Genomic DNA, 20122 nt, shown 5'->3' on the forward strand with positions numbered 1-20122 from the left:
AATGAGTACAAATCTTGATTTATGTTGACCAGTGCCTAAAACTGCAAAACATGGTTTAACAAGAACGTCATACAGAGAACCCAAAATGCAGAAGACAGTTACCATTATTTGCATTGTGTATTCAAAATATAAAAAAAATGTAATTAAAATGATGAACCTTTTGCATGCAAAAAAAAGACAATTGAAAGGTACAGATTTATTTCTAAAAAGAGGTCCGCTTTGTGCGTGATTTATATTAAGATGAATGGATTAATCTTATTGTCATTGTCTACAGGTCCCATTAATTTCTCTAAACCCTCAGTTCTTCAAACAGACAAGCCTTCATGTTGCTTTAATAAGCCATTTTTTTTTGTCTTTGTTAACTCAAGGTAAAGACGTCTAGATTTTTTTTTTTTTATGGGGCCACATGGTTTCAATAACCTCTCACAACATGCTACCAAACCGTCTGGATCTGTTTCTGAGAGCATTAGTGGAATATGAATGCTTTGTTTTTACTGGACTTCTCCCAGTGGATCCTGCAGACAAGCACAGCTAGCATGATGATGCACAACAGACCAAATACCCCTGCTGCCACGGAAACGCCCACCACCATCTCTTCCTGTTTCAGATCCTGATACACTGCACAGATATACAGAGAAGTAAATTAAATTCAAGGTGGGCCATGAACAATGCACAGTTTCAATACTGAAAAACAGATGTGCTTTCTAACTTGGTAGGTTTGAAATGTAAGATTTCTCTTTTGAAGCCCCAGAAATCACAGATAGTCAGCATAAACTTAATCCATACAACTCCAGTGGTTAAAATAACGTCTTCTAAAGCGATACGGTCACTTTTGGTGCGAAAAAGCTAAATATTTAAGTACTTTTTAACTATAATCCAATGTGAGGGTGTGATACTTGTGTGATACTTGCGTGGCCATGATACAGAGGTAATCTCACATTCTCCACTCATTGAGAAATTCAGGATAAGCACATAAATGCACCATTGTGAGTAAATAATGAGAGGATTTTAAATTTTTGTTTGACTATCCCTTTAAGGATTATTGCATCATGGGACCAATTAAGCCTGATTGGAATGGTTTGAACTTGTCAACCTGAAACCAATCCTGAAACCCTGAGTTCGTTCAGCGAACTTCATTGTACAGGCCTCTGCTTTGTTGAGCAAGTTGCTGAAAAATTAATCCACTATAAATTAACAATTACATGTAATGAATCCAATTACTTTACAGATTACTTAATGGAAAATTAATTACATTACTAATTACGTTTAAGTTACTTCATAGAAAAGCTTTCTCAAAAATTCACATGTCAAAACTTCTTTTTCACTGTCGCACGCAGGTCTCACTCAGCACTGCCGCAACTCTTTATGAGGTCCTTCAGTTGTCACAGAAACACGGACATATTCTATTCTATATAAATTATTTTATTTTACAAATACGTGTAACCCAAGTAATGTCTTTGAGAGTTGACTTAAAAAGTAATTAGATTACAGTAATTACTATGCAATCATCAATTATATCCAACACTGAACACATTCATTAAACTCTCCAGATACCATTTAGTTAAAAGTAATTGCAAAAATGGCCAAGAAAAGTGAATGTTCTGAGAAAATGTCTAGCATAATTTGTTTGCAGATGTCACTTGGTTTGATATTGTTGTTGTCCAATGCAAAGACAAATTACACACACAAATGTATATTGTTTTACTGTAAAGTTTTAATAGTATCTGGTCCCTAATCCAGATTTCCTTGCTAGTTTAATACATTATAAAAAATATATACATACCTGCAGAAACAGGTGCAGTTGGTTCTCCTACAACAACTGGAAAAAGATGGAAAGAAGTTAAAACTCACAGTCACTGTATTATTTTAAAAGTCAGATACAACATAAATATGCACATTATAGTAGAAAATCTAGAACATTATGGTCATGTTCACTTATTCATGCAACATATGGCACAGCTGGTTGCTGTCTTACCACTGTCCACTTTTGTGAAGATTGGTCCAGAGGTGACCGTGGCAACATCACTCACTGAGGTTCCTTGAGCCGATTGGACTTCTCTCCTCCTCCTCACAGAACTTGTGCAATTCTGATGAAATGCATAAAATGCATCTGAATACTGATAGTTGCTGGACTGAGACAATGGGACAGCTTGTCATATAGTGGGGTTTTTATTTGAGGCCCTTTGGATGTTACATATTGAGTTTTGGTTTTTTCTATAAACTATACAATACTTTTCTAAATGTGTCTAATTCGTATGCTATCGTGCGACTGCAGTCGTTTGAATTCCTTTGACTTTCACTACAGCCAATGACGTCGCTGGACATCGTTTCCATCTAATGCGAGAAGCAATATCTTGCTTCTGTCACACACAACAGCTTCCTATCATGTTTACACACTCTACTGATTGGTTAAGTTTAGATAAGGGGTTTGGGTAAGGTGTATTCATACCTGGTGTAAGGATCTACAGAAAGAGGTCTCGCAGAGTCTGGTAGCACAGTGAACATAAAATGTTGACACTGTCCTGTTCTTATGCTCTATGAAGCGAAAAGCCTCAAAGGAGAAGCGTGCCACCTGTTGTTCTCCATTCACACCAATTACGGTTTGTGGATCTTGAGTGCATCTGAGAAAGACAGAATGAGAGCTTGAATCACTCAATTCAAATTTCGATAAGAATAATTTGGTGGAGTCCATCTTAGGTTACAGTTAGACTGAAGATCAGATAAAAATGAGTCAAAATGTTTTGACGCTGACTACCACCACTGGAGTCGTGAGTTCGAATCCATGGCGTGCTGAGTGACTCCAGCCAGGTCTCCTAAGCAACCCGGTTGCAAGGCAGGGTAGAGTCACATGGGGTAACCACCTTGTGGTCACTATTATGTGTGGTTCTCGCTCTCGGTGGGGCGTGTAGTGAGTTGTGCGTGGATGCCACGGAGAATACTATGAAACCTCCACACACGCTACGTCTCCGTGGTAACACGCTCAACAAGCCACGTGATAAGATGTGCAGATTGACGGTCTCAGACGCAGAGGCAACTGAGATTCATCCTCCGCCACCAAGAGGACTTTGGGAATTGGGCATTCCAAATTGGGGAGAAAAGAAATAAATAAATTTGTCAAAATGTTTAAAGGACCAAGAGTTTAGCCCTCTTTACACTTACCCAACAAACAGGTCAAAAGATGTGCTGTTGACTTGATAAGGGCTAGTGGTTGCATAGCATCGATCCAACAGAACATTGAACCTTTATAAAACAAAATTTGAAAGTGCAAACTTGTGAAAATAATATGAGAGCACAAAAGCTACATTTCTATATTATATCATAATGGCTTCCAGTTAGCAAGTTATTTTAACCTGCAATCATTTCAGAAATGCTCTAGGTTTTCATTCCATAAAACATGAGGGCCTTTGCTAAAATTCCTATTTGTATGGGTGGGGCCATTCTTCCCCAACCCAATGAGTAGGCTATACCATATAGTAGAGTACAGTAGGCCCAGTACTACTGTACAATCCCAGTCACTTCCCTACATCAATTGTCCTGGAAAACATACTGCTTTAAAGTTCAGAATAGTACCTTTGTGTGAGATTAGTGGCACGGACTTCCACAAAAATCCTGGTCTTCAGCATGAGGCCGGTTGGAGGTACAAAGAGACGAGTTGTATATGTGATGTCCTTTGAGTCAGGGCAGAAATCCATACAATGAACACTTAATTTAACAGCGATCAGTAACATTATACTGTATTTTAATACATGTCAGGGCAAAACTATGAGCCAAAGAAAGTGAACCTACCTCGAATAGCTGCATGCTGAGTGTGCTGATAAAACTACCGTTATTGTCTTTAATTGCCAGATTCACTCCAGATCTGCTCCAATATACACAGAGTGACAACAGTTTGTGTTTGTGTGACAAAATAATAGTCAGATCTAGCTCATTTAGATTATACACATTTCAGGAGACTGGGGCTAGTTGTCACAAGGTCTGAAACTCAGTAAATATTTAGCTTATTCCTAAATGTCAGGTCCAGACAAGTTATCACATGTATTAAATGTAGTCAATTTATTTATTACAATTTATGTTGTCCAAAAAATTGTTTGTTGAATTTTGCTTACTGTAGCTATTTATATCTTTTAAATATTGTGCTGTTTCAATATTGCTAAAAGGCCCAATAGACTGTTTCATGGTAGGTTCCCGTGTGACAACTTACAAAAGGTCACAGAAGTTCAACATGCCTTAAATAAATTTTTTTTGTTTTTGTTTTTCTGGGCTATAATTGTGGAAATGTTCACTTTTTGTAGCAAAGACTTTCACTGGGGTAAAAAGTGGTAGAAACAAGACCCAATCTCCCCTTGATGGTGATGGCACTCACACACTCATCTTTGTGTTGTTCACTAAGTACTGCAGCGGGTATCTACAGGAAAAGAGGTACATCATCTCTTGCCGGTAGGTGATGGTTCCAGCATTTGGGTCCAGAGAGCTGACCAACCCAGAGATGTTCACTGATTGCACGCTAGAGAAATCTGAGAACAGCCCTGATCCCACCTCCTGAGTGATCTGTTGAGTTGAATAAGTTCAATAGCTTATTATAAAGAAAGAAAGACTCAGGATGACACATAAATGATAGAATCGTAAGCAAGTTTTAACCTGAAAATAGCTTTTATAGCCTGGGGCATACAAACATTTAAGAGGCTGGGGAGAGGAGCAATGAATGAGTCTATTTAGCATACCAAAATTCAAATGCAAAAAAATGAATCAACTATTAGCGTGGCAAATTTCACTCCATACACATCATTTATGTCAATAAAATATATCACAACACCTGTTTTAGCTCATTTGCTTTGTTGTCCATTAAGTTCAAGATTGATTTATTGTTTGTTTGCACTCTATGACTTATAGCAACTTTATATTTTTTCTGACTGTCGTTCAAAATATGTTCCAAATTGTTGTTTGAGGTATTCCAATGTTGTGGATTTTTTTATATTGTTATGTACTGTAAATCATAACAGATTAGGTAATGCTGTTATGCCCAAAAAGACTAGAACCTTTTACCAATTGACATTAGACAAGCTCTAAGCATTCACATTAATAAAATAAAAATAATAAATCTTCCGAAGACATCTTTTTAAGGTTGCTTTTGATAAATATATATTTTAATAATTTAAGTAGTAGGTAACACTTTACAATAAGCTTCCATTTGTTAACATTATTTTAAAACATTAGTTAACATGAACTAACAATGAACAATACTTTTAAAGTATTTAGAAATATTAGTTAATGTTGTTACAATATATATTAATACACATATTTTTGTTACATTAACTAATGCACTATGAAGTAACATAAACTAACGGTTAACAAACATTAACAAAGATTAAGGAATGCTGTAAAAAATATACTGTTAATTGCTTTTATACCTAATGCATGGGACCTTATTGTAAAGTGTTACCATTTAATATTATTTTATATTTTGTATATGTAAATACTTTTATTGTCATTTATTTATTTAGTAGATTTTTCTGTGGTATTATTAGGCTTTCTTGATCTCTTGCTTTAAAAATAAATGTTATATCATTATTATATCTGCTGAAATGTTTTTTATCTAATACCATCAGCTTGTTGGAGCAGGCGGATATGGACATTTCAGTGATGTAGAATTGGAATTTCAGGACAGGTGGATTGGCGATCCAGTCAGCCGTTCCTTTGCACTCGGGCTTGGAAAACAGACCATTAAGGGCCATTGTGAATTCATTATATCCACTGAAGTAGATGGGACACAGCAGAATTTGCAGATCCATCCTGTTTGTGCCACACACGACTGTGATATCAGAGTTGTCTGTAAAATAAATGAACAGAACAGCAATGGTCACGGTGTCTTTTCATGGTGTTAATTGTTTGCCTGTCTTCTTATTAATCCATAAATCAATCAATTTGTAAGCTGGTTTGACATTTTAAAGCACACGAACCACAACTAAAAGAAGGACACATCAAGTTGAGCCCTATCAACGTCCCGCATTACATAAAACAAACTCCTCAAATTGCTGGGTGGTCTTGGGATCCTTTGTTGTTTCCAAAGAAATGAAAGGTGAGATATAAGAGTGAATAAAAAGAGAAAAGTAAGGATGCTTAAAGAGGAAGAGGAAATGGATACATTTATGCTGTGACTGACCTGGCTCTCTGAATGTTGGGTGGGTGAGGCAGGCATTCTGAGCTTCAGACTGGAGAATCAGGACAAGCTGATACACAAGGAGGGTCAGCCACATTATGCTCTGGCTGCAGGGGAAATCCCACACACCACACTATCACCTTGACCTTGATTAAATCAAAAACACTTTTTAAAAGCAAAAACCACCATTTACTGTATAAGAGCATGCAAATGCTTTCCTTTCTGCGTATAGTTCTGAATTTGAATATGAGTTTTTGATTTTGGAAAAAAAGGGAAAAAAAGAAAAAGACATGCAGACGGACGGACGGACGGAGACAGACAGACAGACAGACAGACAGACAGACAGACAGACAGACAGACAGACAGACAGACAGACAGATAGATAGATAGATAGATAGATAGATAGATAGATAGATAGATAGATAGATAGATAGATAGATAGATAGATAGATAGATAGATAGATAGAATCTTTACTTGCAGGTGATTAATCAGTAACATTTTCTAATCCATTATAGCCATTTAACTTTAACATAAGTCTAAATAAGAAATAAAAAAACAAGTTTAATTACTAATTTTACTGTTAAAGATCTAATTTGTGTAAAAGCCTATTGCATACAAAACAGACAAAATCATAAGTTCATGCATACCTTTTATGAGTTCACCTTCTCTTGTTCCTATAGCTTCTATGGCACTTTCTCAGTGTTTATGGCTTAACTATATATACTGGCCCCTTTATAACAGTAGGTGTGAGGGAGGGCGCCGGAAACAAAACAGTGGGTTATGAAAAATAAGGGATGCCAAAAAAGGAACACGAGGAGCTGAGATCAGTGTAAATTCAGTATCAGGTAACATGGAATACTGGCATCATCTCACTAAAAAGGCTATTTCACCTATTATATTAATGTATTATATCACTGTGTATTAGGCTTCATTTAACTGTTTTTGTAATGATGCATTATGCAACAAAAGAACAGATGGTCAAATTAACAATAAAGAACAAAATGGAACACATGGTCCATTAGACACATGATGCACTGACTATTATGGTACACTGTATATATCTTATTTTACTGGGGAGAAAAAAAAACAGACTTAATAATAAAATAACTGATTATTGAAAGATAAGTATTAGCACAAAAGGAACATGAAGTCAAACTGAAATAATAGTAATAATGAAGTAATTTTAAATTACGTTTTTTAAATTTAAGATAACGAAGAGCATCACAATATAGGATCTTAATCCAACAACGCCAATGGTGTTAGTTATCCAATCTATTCGTATCATTTTTCATTATATACGCACGCATGCACACACACGTATAATTTTTTGTGCAACTGGTATGATATGTCTTCGTGAGAAAAGATGGTCTCCTCATAATTTTCTAGAAATAGATATCCCACCCTTTCAAACAAAGCCTGCCATCGTAAGTGTGTTATTTTAACAAAGACAACCCTTCTTAAAACTACATGAGACAGGAACAATGCAGTACATAATCTTCTAAAACTGGCTATCTGGTTCCTCTGTCATATTGTTTAATTTTGAATCATCTGGATACTAGAACATTTATATGGCTTTTGAAGTAACTTGGTTTGACTACACCTGTCTAGCTAGCCCAGGGGTTTTCAAACTGGGGTCTGGGGACCCCCAGGGGGCCGCAAGGGAGTGCTAGGGGGTCCACAAAATATTTCTGAGAAAAAAAAAGTGTTAAAATGTTGACATTATTTCACATAATTTACATACATTAAACTAACTGAAATCGTTAGATTAATCACAATTTTTTTTTCTTCATATTGACAGCCATAGCAAGAAATAAAAACACTATTATAAGCTGGTATATACTGTAATTTAATATATTATAGTAATACATCTAATTTGTAATGCACTATACAAAGCTGCTTTGAAATTTGTTTTTGTTTTTAATATTTTTGCTAATTAATTTATATAGTGCTTTGATAATATTAAATGATATAAATCATTTAATATTAATGTTTTAATTTATTGTTTCTCTTTGGGTTTATACATCTAAAATTACTCCAGCACTAGAAAGATACACTGTCAACTTAATAAACATGAATTATTTTCCAGTTCATATTTTATCACATTATTTTGGCTTCAGTACAATATAAAATGCCAATTATTTAATTTTGCAAACCTACATAATAAATCTACATAATATCATGTTTAATAGTTTTATCACACAGGGGGTTCTTCGCATGGGGATCATCAAATTTGGGGGTCCTTGACACAAAAAAGTTTGAAAACCTCTGAGCTAGCCAACGATCTGCAAATGTTCCAACTTATTTAATATAATGTAATACATTCTGTAATGGCTCCCCTTAAGGGAATTCTTAAAATCTGTTTACATCTGCTCTGTGCACTGTATGTTACTAATGATATTAATTATTGGCACTCTAATATTGTCAGCACCTATTATATGATACATTTCTTATGTTTTTCCTCAATTGTGAGTTGCTTTAGATGAAATCATCTGCTAAATTAATAATTATGTATGTAATAATTGGCAGCTTTAACTGTGGGTCAAATAAACACAAATGCATAAAAAAATCATTTAATTGTACCAATGCACATGCATAGGTAATTTTTCAACCAAGCATAATGCCGTTGCTTACAGACGTGGTGTGAACCATAAGCGTTTACTCAAAGCCAATGTGTCAAAATGTGGTCATGTGGATTATTCTCATCTTTTTCCAAATTTTCTCTCTCTCTGCCTGCAGGGTAGCCATGGTCGAATCATCTTCCTCTATTATGTCTCTCAGTAAAACAATCAGGAACAAATTGTGCGTTGTGATGCACAAACACCCAGATTTCACTGTAACCCGTGATCCCATAATCACTCTATTAGGGTAATTTCCCCTTAAACAGTTTAAGTAATGTCAATTTAAGTAATGTCAAAATGCAAGTCCAGATGGAATCTGTGCAAGCAGAACTCTGCCATTCGTTCATAAAACTCAACACATCCGTACACCTTACATGTTTCTTTATTACTTGTTGGGCTAATTTGAACATGCTTTCAGCTACCAACATGCATGTATTCTTTGATTAAATATAGCATGTTTATCACATACAGTATATATCTTGGCTACTAGAAATCCATATAAAAACAAAGTGATTTCCTCCAACATCTTGTTTACAGCAATATTAGTTACTTTTGAGGGATCTTATTTCACCTTATAAATTTTTGTTTATCTCCATAGTAATAAGATGCTTATTACATGATAATAAAAAGGTTCAAGACAAGTTAATATCAATCCCTCTTTATCTCAAAAAAGAAAAAAGCAAAAGCAAAAATAAGGGTTAAAGTGAGGCATTGAATTACAATGGAAGTAAATGGTAGCCAATCTGTAAACATTAAAATAATTCACTGTTTCAAAAGTACAGTCACAATGCATAAACAAAATGCATTTTAACACAATTCTACGGTGATATAATCACTTACAAAGCCTTTCTGTGTAAACTTAAATGCAATTTGTTTCTTCATAACTTTGTTGCCATGGCGATGTAACATTGTGAACCCTAAAACAACCATAAAAATTATTTAAGCAACTTTACAGCTCAAACAATAAACAAGTATTTGCAGAATTAATTTAAGTGCTTGTATAAAATTAAAAGCATCACATGTCTGCCTTGCACCAAAAATTTGCCCCATTCAACCTCGATTGTAACCTCGATTTTATTTATTTATTTATTTTTACAGATAAAGAGGGATGTCAAACTTTTTTGTGGTAATCAACATTATGCGACAAATCCTGTTGATTGAGCTTAACTTGTATTGAACCCAGAACATTCCTTTAATCTATGTGTTTAATTGTGGTGGGATACATATGAAGAAACATTTAGGCCTAAGGAATAATTTCAACAAGCCATGAATGAACTATACAGCAAGTTTGTGTCAACAAGAAATCTGTTTAAAAAAAAAAGCCTCAAGTTTTCAAGAACATTTACAATTAGGGGTTTTGATTCACCTTATACACTTTTGTTTATTTAAATAGTAATAAGCTTCTTATTATATGATAATAAAACTCAGGAATCAGGTTGTATGTACCATTAAGCAAACTGTTTATTTGTGGTAAATGATAGGGTAATTATGAAGAAACATTCAGGCATGAGACACTGTTTCAATATGAATACAATACAGCAAGTTCATCTAGAAGAGATCCATAAGAGCCACAGTGTATCACCTCTGGCAACTTGAGTTTACATCAACTTTGGTTCACAAACAACAAGCCATATGCCATAGTAAAACAGTACAAGTGATCACACGTGCAAATGTCTCACAAACAGGAACAATCTCAGGTGAATGTCTGTGAAACAGACGTAAAGAACTCTGTATGCTCTGCCAGAGCTCAATTAATCATGCCTTGATGACGGTTTTCATCTTCCATCCTTAAGGACGAACAGAAACCGACAGACCACAGTCGACTTTATCTAACAATCAGTCTTGTTCATTTTCACTTGGAACTGGTGTATTTTGTCACAGCCTTTGTACCCTCGGACACGGCGTGTTTGGCCAGCTCTCCGGGCAGCAGCAGTCGCACGGCAGTCTGGATCTCCCGGGATGTGATCGTGGAGCGCTTGTTGTAGTGCGCCAGGCGCGACGCTTCCCCGGCGATGCGCTCGAAGATGTCGTTTACAAACGAGTTCATGATGCCCATCGCTTTTGAGGAGATGCCAGTGTCAGGGTGAACCTGTTTCAGTACTTTATACACGTAAATAGCGTAACTCTCTTTCCTAGTCTTACGCCTTTTCTTGTCCCCCTTCTTCTGGGTCTTGGTGACTGCTTTTTTCGAACCCTTTTTGGGAGCTGGGGCTGACTTCGCAGGCTCTGGCATTTTGACAGTTTTCACAAGGCACACAGTTCTTTAAAATATGCGAACGCGCTGCGCACTTTACTGTCCTTTATTTATAGAGTCGGCATGCAGATATGAGCAGGGAAAGTTTGTCTTCCGATTGGACGTCTCCCTAATGAGATGTACTCGGTGCCGTGCTGCGATTGGCTGCTTCTTTTAGAGTCAATCCAGCCAGTCAGAGCAGACATCCGGGTATAAATAGCAATCCCTGCTTACATCATATGGTAAAGCGCATTCGACAAGCTTCGTTAAACAGAACGCTATCAGCCAGATAAACGGTTCCTTTGTTGTTTAGATATGTCTGGAAGAGGTAAAACCGGTGGGAAGGCCCGTGCAAAGGCCAAGTCTCGTTCTTCCAGAGCTGGACTTCAGTTTCCAGTCGGACGTGTACACAGGCTATTACGCAAGGGAAACTACGCCGAGCGCGTAGGCGCCGGAGCCCCAGTATATTTGGCCGCGGTCCTGGAATACCTGACGGCTGAGATCCTCGAGTTGGCCGGGAACGCAGCCCGAGACAACAAAAAAACAAGAATCATTCCCCGCCACCTGCAACTGGCTGTCCGCAACGACGAAGAGCTCAATAAGCTTCTAGGCGGCGTTACGATCGCCCAGGGCGGAGTGCTTCCCAACATCCAAGCGGTGCTGCTGCCCAAAAAAACCGAGAAGCCAGCGAAGAGCAAGTAAACGGGGCCTGAACATTGACACAAACCAGTTTGTGTCCGAGTAATACGTTGTTATACTTTGTTAATACGTTGAATACTTTGCGTTCTATCGTGTTTGTTTAATTGAGACACAAGCTGCATCCTGTAAACGGAGTTTTATTTTTTTGGTGTTGATAATTGTTCATTTTGGACCGTTCCCTGTGAATAAGGCAAACGCACAGAGACGCGCTCCATGACACGAGAAGTACACCATCATGGCCATGGGACACTTAACCTGCCATCACGTCGGATTATCCTTAGTAGAAATACGAAAACGAACCCCATTTTTGGGGGTGAATGAAGATCACTAATTATTTTATAGTAGATGGCTCAATGTCACATTTTATTTGTGCTTTTGAATTACATGCGAGTCATGTATTATCTGCTGTTCAGTGGTTACGTTGATTCAATAAATGTAAAGTGCCAGTGGAAGGCATCAAGACATGTGATTTTGTTTTCTCTAAGCAACAGTGTGCAGTATGAATGGAATAGTCGAGTACACTCGAGTAGTAGCCTATAATAAAAGCTCTAATTAGAAATATTCACAGTGTGGTACAGTATTAAAGAAATGTTCTGGTATGATACAAGTTAATCTAAATTGCCAAGATTTGTGGCATAATGTTGATTACCACAACACATAATCTGGATTTGGCCCTCATTTATTAAAAAAATAGCACACCTCGAGGAATTCTTATTTACTCCATCATGCCATCCCAGATGTGAATGTCTTTCCATCTTCTGCTGAATGCAAAGATTTTTAGACTAATAGCTCTGCAGGTTCGTACAATGCAAGTTAATGGTAACTAGAACGTTTAAGCTCCAAAGGCAGCATAAAAGTAATCCATAAGACTCCAGTGGTTCAGTCCATGTCTTCTGAAGCAATATGATAGGTGTGGGTGAGAAGTCAATTTCTACTATAAATCTCCACCTTTGACCAGCTACAACCAGTAGGTGGCGATATGAACGAAGATTCAAATCGCCAAAAGAAGAATGTGGAAGTGAAAGTGGAGATTTATAGTAAAAAAGGACATAAACATTGATCTGTTTCTCACCCACAACTATCATATTGCTTCAGGAAACATGGATTAAACAACTGGAGTCATATGGCTTTCTTTTGCACTGCTTTTTGGAGCTTCAAAGTTTTGATCACTATTTACTTGCATTGTATGGACCTACAGAGCTGAGATATTCTTCTACAAACCTTTGTGTTCTGCATAAGAAAGTCATCCACATCTGGGATGGCATGAGGGTGAGTAAATGATGGGAGAATTTTCACTTTTGGGTGAACTATTCCTTTAACATAATGTTTATATTTTGTAGCTATGATTTTTAAACAATGTGTTAACATGGTGTAATAAATTCACTTACGCATCCGTCTTAAGTTATAGGCTATCCAATGGTACAACTTCATTGTTATGATGACGTTTCATAGTAAAACTTGTAATCTAGTAACCATTTTAACGCTGCTAAATCCCTGGTTTTATCGCACTAATATTGTGTTGTTTACGTTTTGTAGCTATACTTTTGAACCAGAGTGTAAACATTGTGTTAATATGGATTTAGTGTGATAAATACACTTATTAACATTATCTAAAGTTATGTCCAATATGCCAACATTTCAGTGTTAACACAATGTTTAAATTTTGTGGCTAAACCTTTGTAACAGTGAGGTTTTTTTTTATATGGATTGGCCCCATTCACTTACATTGTAAGTCCCATAAAATTCTTTTTTTTTCTTTTAATGAATTTTACACTGATATAGCTCTTTTCTTATACTACACTCAAAGCGTTTCACACAGTGAACAGGAGACTCTCCTCAACCACAACCAGTGTGCAGCATCTACCAGGATGATGCGACAGAAGCCATAGTGCGCCAGTAAGCCCACGACACACCAACTATTGGTGGAGAGGAGAGAGTAAAATGAAGAAATAGTCAATTCTTTTTTGTGCTAATAAACATTACGCCACAATGCTGTCAATTGAGTGTAACGTGTGTTAAACCAGTAAAATTCCTTTAACAGTTCAAGTGAATGTTCCAGCACTATCGTAAATGTATTCTCAGCTATAACATTGTCTTTGGGCTTTATGGCGTGGAGGTAGAAGATTTCTACCTGGAAAATAAGGTGAAGTAACTAGATCAGCACCATTATTTGTCGAGTGTTTCAACACTGTTGAAACAATTTTATTGTACAAATGATCCATAAATGATATATGAATATACATACAGCCTTGTGTATGAACAAAATGCATCCACATCATTCACATTCATAGTGGGGTTAACTTAAGACTACTTTATTAAGTGTAGTTAAGTACCTCATAATCTTGTAACAATTGTGTTAGACTGTAATTAACATAAGAGCCTCCTAAACAAGCTGGCCGAAACATTACACAATTTCAAATGCAGCAAGGAAAACTCAGCCCCTTGCATGTACTCCGTCTTAAGCAAAAATAGTACTTTTCTTTCCCCTCAAATGATAATTCAACCAGTTTTCACAAGTGCTTGTGACTTTATTTAATTCACTTTTAACTTTTATTGTAATAAACAAAGTTATATAAAGGCTTTGACACAATTATCCATATAATTGCTCTCCTCCATCGTACATTTGACTCTAAACCTACGCCTCTGCGTACCCCTCTGTTTTCATGTCATTTAGACCCAAGTCTTCATTCTGCTCAAAAGTTCGAGTGTACCTTTCGATCTTCATTTCTGGGTCTGGATCTGGGGCATAAACATTCTACAAAGCGAGGTATGATGGTTAGACTTCACATAAAAATATCAAAATATTTAAAATGGCACAGATTAAAGAAACAAAAAAAATGAAATACGTGTAATAACTCTTGACTCACCTGAAGATAACTATTCCCTGTTGGATCATCCAGGATAATATGAACATCCATTTCTCCTGCAATTATCTGAGAAATATTTGCATATACAATACAAAACTTTAGTGCCTTAAAAAGACACTAGAAAAGTAGCTGATTGCTGATATGTGGTACACAAACCAGACCACATAATGAATATTAACTGATATGTCAGTAGATTTCAAACCTTGTCAATCTTTTGCCCAAAAAGCTCTAGTTTCTCTGCTCTGTCCGCAGTAGAACTGTCTCCACACATGAAGGGGTTTTTCGAAACAATCTACAATAAGCATAGCAGCAGCAGATTAGCATAAAGGGGCTGTTTGTTCATAAACATACAAACATTAGGGACAAAGCCATAAGCTGAGCATTAATTCCTACCAGTTCTTTGATATCCTTGAGAAGTCCCTCTAGGGTTGTGAACTTTCCTCCAAGAGCCGCCATTCCCAACTCAAACTCCAGCTCAGGAATCAACACGCCACACGTCTCTGACTGTTCCACACACACAAAATAATTCACAAGATATATAAAAATGGTCAAACGTGTTCTCGGTGTCTCCCAGAATTTGGAAAATTAACCCACCTTAAGCAGGTCTCTGGACATATCTGAGGAGTCTGTTAAGTGGAGTGTTATTCTAGTTCCCTGATCTTCTGTGGCTCCTCCTGATTTCACCTATTAAATGATATCAGTGATAATACATGAGGCAACTAAATAAACAAATGCAAAATGGACAAAAACAGATTTAGCGAAGCTCAATATTCCTACCTCATTAGTGCGATGTCCACAACTGTCACAATTAGTAGCCATTATAATAACCTCTTTGAAGTGTGGAATTTCTGTATTGTGTTAAGGAATCAATAAACTGTTATGGTAAAATCATTAGGACCTACAATTATAACACTTATGTACTCCATTAGGGCTGGGTATTGATACAAATTTCCCAATTCGATTCCGAAACACAACCTCTCAATTTGATTCATATTTCGATTCCATATCAATTCATATGGGTTTTTGATCAACAAATGACTGCAAAGACTAGAAAGGGTATTAAAAGAATTGTTATTCAATGACAAATGGGTTGCGTGGATCTCATCTTTGGACACACGTGACAACTTTCACTCAACACGCAGTGAAAGGATCTCACTGCTGAATGCTCCACCACTATACTACACAATCACTGGTTAGTGAAATCAGAACATACACCAGCCAGTTGCCAAATATATACACTTTAGGAACATAGCGCGAAATTTGGTTGCAAATGCGAGTGATTTCCTCTCATTATAGTAGAGGTTTGCGCATACAGTAAAAGATCGATATTGGTATCCAAGAATCAATATCGTTCAAATGGATGATTACGATGCATGTACTCTATGGCTTGCGACACTTAGCACAGCAAATTTTAGCCACGTTTCCAATAAATTATATGATCTCAAAGGGGTCCCTTGGTACCTCCATTTGTAGTATGCTCTGCAGGGATTTATGCTGCATACAAGTCAATTAGTAAACCAACAATTCAAAATAGATAGCACGATTAAGCAACGTACTTATTTCCAAGTTAGTCAGTTCTTTGTCATTTAGCATGTGCTTTCTTATCCAAAACGACTTACAACGCACTGCCTGCAGCAACCTGAGGTTCGGTGTTTTGCACAATAATTAATGGTAAACCCAACCCACAACTTTGCATTACCTACCTAGATATAATTTAAACAAAGTTACACTACCATACCATCCATGTTGTCGCACACTATTCTTAAAGGAAATGTTCACCCAAAAATGTAAATTCTCTCATCATTTACTCACCCTCATGCCAGCCCACGTGTGTAAGACTTTTCTTCTTCTGCAGAATTAAATCAAGAATTTTAGAAGATTATTTCAGCTTTGTAGGTCCTCACAATGCAAGTCAACAGGGGCCAAAACTTTGAATCTCCAAAAAGCATAAAAGTAAAACAGATCAATATTAAGTCATCTTTTACTATATATTCTCTTTTCTGCCAAGTAGGTGGCGATATGCACGAAGAATCCAAATCGCTAAAAGAATGTGAAAGTGGAGATATACAGTAAAAAACGAAAAAATAAAGTACTTAAATATTAGTCTGTTTCTCACCCATTTCTATAATATCGCTTCTGAAAACATGTTTTTAACCACTGAAGTCTTATGGATAACTTATGGATGCTGCCTTTTTGTGCTTTTTGTAGCTTCAAAGTTCTGTTCACCATGATTTGCACTGTATGGACCTACAGAGCTGAAATATTTATCATTTGTGTTCTGCAGAAAAAAGAAAGTCATACACATCTGGGATGGCATGAGGCTAAGTATATGATGAGATCATTTTCTTTTTTGGGTGAACTATCATTTTAACATGCCAGCATTTATGTAGCATTGCACAACTGTCATAAAAAAACAGGTTATCATACTAAATGCGTTAAAGTATTTGATAAAATATTTTTCTTTGTTAGCACACTTTTAAGGATACGGACAAGCTTCATGTTTGTATTGGCTGGGGCGTTGCATTCTGGGCAGTTAGTGTTAAACACTAATACCTCATTTCTCATGGTGTCTAGATCATTGCCAGGCTTTTCATCTTCCTGTTCCTCTTCTACCTGAGAAATAGTAAGAGTATAGAAGATAAGGAAACTGATCTTGCTGATCTGGTCTTACATCTGAAGTCAATCGCAGTACAGGTGTAGTACAGCTGTACAAGTCACCCCTAAGCTTCTCACCTCTATTCCTAGAGCAGCGTTGTTTTGAGGTGACCTCTTGTAATGCGTAATAGAAAGAGCTTTGTCTTTCTGAGGTGCAAATGGGTTCTCAATAAAACTATTCCCAGATGGATCATCGATAATCTGTAGATCAAAAAAACAAATCATTAGGCTCAACTTCACAAAAATAAACAGGCATCACTGTAAATTCTTGTCCACTCAACACATCTACTGCAGTTTACCATCTGGTTAGACTCACTAGTGTGAATTCCTCTTCAACATCTTTTAGTTTTTTCAACCTCTGGATGAATTCCTCTATTTTTTCAGCTACGGCTAGATCTGTTGCCTGTGATGTGTAGAGGGATGGAGCCATAAATCAGGTTATATGCATCTATCTCATATATATCAAATACATCAATTATATATTTGCTTCGATATAAAGAATAAAATCAGCAAATCATAATGTTAATAAACATAAAATCTAATTGTTAACATTTGACAAAAAAAATTGTATTTTAAGGTTACATAGGAATATTCATTGACAAATAAGCTTGTCCAATGTGATAAAAAAAAATGCCTTTTTTAATATAGTTCAAAAAAACACACAAAGCAAGTTAGTAAATATGTAATCAGTGTCCAATTTGGTAACATTTTTGCTTTAAAATATTAATGTGGTGTAACCATCAAATAAAAGGTTTTTAAACCATTTCCATGTTATTTGAAATGTGTACACACTGCAATCATTAATTTCAAAATGTTTTTGCATATCAAGATTTTTTTTTTTTAGAATTTTGTTTTTTTTTAAAACATCAAGACCTTTTCTCAGGGTTACACCACATGACAAAACATGTGCCTTTTCATAAAAATGTTAAATTATCTGAAATTGTTTTTAAACTTAACACAGTCAAGAGGGTCTAAAAAAGGTCCTCTCTGTTTTATGTTAACACACACCTTTCTGACTGGCTGGTCTTGTTCTAAACCCGCCACTGCTCTGTTCAGGAGACCTTCAATTGTTGATAATGCTAAACAATAAGGGACAAAAGAAATTTTTCTTTTTTAAATACCTCCATACAAAACCAAGTTGAGGTACAGGCTATGATAAGCACTCTTTACAAACTGCAATGAATAAATGGGAGTGACGTCATTGAGAAATATGTTATTAAGTATTATATAGCAATATACTTACAGCCCTTCTGTGTAAAGGCAGGAATTTCAAAATCAAGTTCTGGAATTCTGGTCAACGCACTGTCAGACTTCACAACCTCTCGGTTCATGTCCTGCGCAAAATAAAACTACTGGCTTAATAACACTGATAGAATCTTCAAATGCCTCCAAAATGACTGGTAATTAATTACACTCTTTGGCGTTAATGCATGTACGATATGTAGTAATGTCATTGTTCCACAATTACCTCTTTGGTCTTCACCTGTAAAGTGTACAGGACACCCTGCTCTTGTATCCGCCCGGCAGACTGGATTTCTGTGTTGGTCCAGTTGCAGTGTGGACATGTGAAGGAGCTGACAATTATTTCTTTAAAGAATGGGATCTTCGTAAGTAGAAGGCGCGTGCTTCCCTGGACAAGAAAACATAAGTTTGACATTTTCATAAGTCAACAAACTGACAAACCAGACACCCTGAGACAAGAAAATACTGTAAAAGTTAACAGCTTCCTAAATATGTTTGATGTGTCTGAACTGCAATGCATATATATCTCCATGCAATATATTACATTTTGACCACACACACACACATTATTGTAAGACAAATATTTTATATTATTATAATGTATCAATAACATACATAATAATAATAATTATTATTATGTATTAATATGTGTGTGTGTGTGTGTATATATATATATATATATATATATATATATATATATATATATATATATATCATCATCATCATTAAAGCTGGATATTTACATTTTCAAAACAGTTCATGCACAAACTCTCGATCACTGTAGGTTGAACGTCTTCATCTTCAGCATTAATGTCCTTAAAAACACTGCCGCGTACGCGCTCTTCCTCAATGACAGACATCCTGTCAGCTACTGTTGTTAAAAATTATTAACTGTCTCTGGTTTGAGAGATAAATGCTGGTAGAAGTGGTTAATTATCAATGACTGGCGTTCGACTAGAAGTTTCCAGATGCGTTCGCACGTTTCTGTGCAATATCCTCCTCATGTGCGTTATGCACTTGAGTCATTGCCGGGGCAGGTTTACACAACCCTTCAAAATAAAAGTCACCAACCATAACGTTCATATTTATGAGAAAAGCGCTTACCGATTGGCTATGGTTACGTTTAAGGGTTGGGTTATAGTTTATTTTACCAATCAGGTATCGCTTTGCTAATGATTAGCTGTATCATCCAATCAGGTATCGCTTTCCTTAAATATATATTACATATATAAATATATTATAATACTTTATTCAGATTGGGACACCTTATTAGTCGATAAATATATCGGGTTTGTTTATTTCATGAATGGTGAGTAATGTTTTAATTATATATCGTGACTATTCGCACAAACCAATGAACAGCAACAGGGAAATGTATGAAGGATGGAAATATGTCATGAAGCGGAACATTGTTTTATGGTTCACACGGCGGTATCAAGGAGAAGGCAAACACAGTACATACATTACATAACATTATATGGCCATGTATATTGCATTATTTAAAGTGGCGCTTTTGGCTCTCAAACAGAGAGTATTTAACCTAATTTGTTGTGAAGCGCATGATTTACATACTTAAAATCATCCAGTTATGAGACATAACATATACATTAGGACCAGAGATGTAATACTTTCGATATGATGATTAATGAT

The 20122-nt window shown here is 36.2% G+C and overlaps 4 protein-coding genes across 4 annotated transcripts; 1 reads left to right on the plus strand and 3 right to left on the minus strand.

Moving 5' to 3' along the window:
* Window positions 1–466: 466 nt before the first annotated feature.
* si:ch73-261i21.5 (zona pellucida-like domain-containing protein 1) lies at window positions 467–8752 on the minus strand. The gene is made up of 11 exons (XM_052115967.1): window positions 8739–8752; window positions 6161–6264; window positions 5601–5827; window positions 4364–4548; window positions 3787–3859; window positions 3571–3668; window positions 3160–3240; window positions 2450–2621; window positions 1976–2087; window positions 1784–1819; window positions 467–618 (listed from the first exon to the last, which is right to left on the minus strand). Exons 1-11 carry the CDS (start codon window positions 8750–8752, stop codon window positions 467–469), a joined length of 1254 nt encoding a protein of 417 aa, XP_051971927.1.
* Window positions 8753–10187: 1435 nt separating this feature from the next.
* On the minus strand, window positions 10188–11065 carry LOC127635886 (histone H2B 3). Its single transcript, XM_052116157.1, has one exon. It carries the CDS (start codon window positions 11007–11009, stop codon window positions 10629–10631), a length of 381 nt encoding a protein of 126 aa, XP_051972117.1. The 5' UTR covers window positions 11010–11065; the 3' UTR covers window positions 10188–10628.
* Window positions 11066–11240: 175 nt separating this feature from the next.
* Window positions 11241–12168, plus strand: LOC127635885 (histone H2A). Its single transcript, XM_052116156.1, has one exon. The coding sequence runs from the start codon at window positions 11325–11327 to the stop codon at window positions 11709–11711; it is 387 nt and encodes a 128-aa protein (XP_051972116.1). The 5' UTR covers window positions 11241–11324; the 3' UTR covers window positions 11712–12168.
* A 106-nt stretch (window positions 12169–12274) lies between these two features.
* zpr1 (ZPR1 zinc finger) lies at window positions 12275–19494 on the minus strand. Its single transcript, XM_052116154.1, has 13 exons — window positions 19216–19494; window positions 18699–18860; window positions 18474–18564; window positions 18239–18309; window positions 17547–17633; window positions 17309–17431; window positions 17062–17188; window positions 15353–15423; window positions 15170–15259; window positions 14969–15079; window positions 14778–14867; window positions 14576–14641; window positions 12275–14463 (listed from the first exon to the last, which is right to left on the minus strand). The coding sequence occupies exons 1-13, from the start codon at window positions 19330–19332 to the stop codon at window positions 14344–14346; spliced, it is 1326 nt and encodes a 441-aa protein (XP_051972114.1). The 5' UTR covers window positions 19333–19494; the 3' UTR covers window positions 12275–14343.
* Between the last annotated feature and the right edge of the window lie 628 nt (window positions 19495–20122).

The sequence above is a fragment of the Xyrauchen texanus genome, chromosome 43 (assembly GCF_025860055.1).
Source record: "Xyrauchen texanus isolate HMW12.3.18 chromosome 43, RBS_HiC_50CHRs, whole genome shotgun sequence".
Taxonomy (NCBI): Eukaryota; Metazoa; Chordata; class Actinopteri; order Cypriniformes; family Catostomidae; genus Xyrauchen; species Xyrauchen texanus.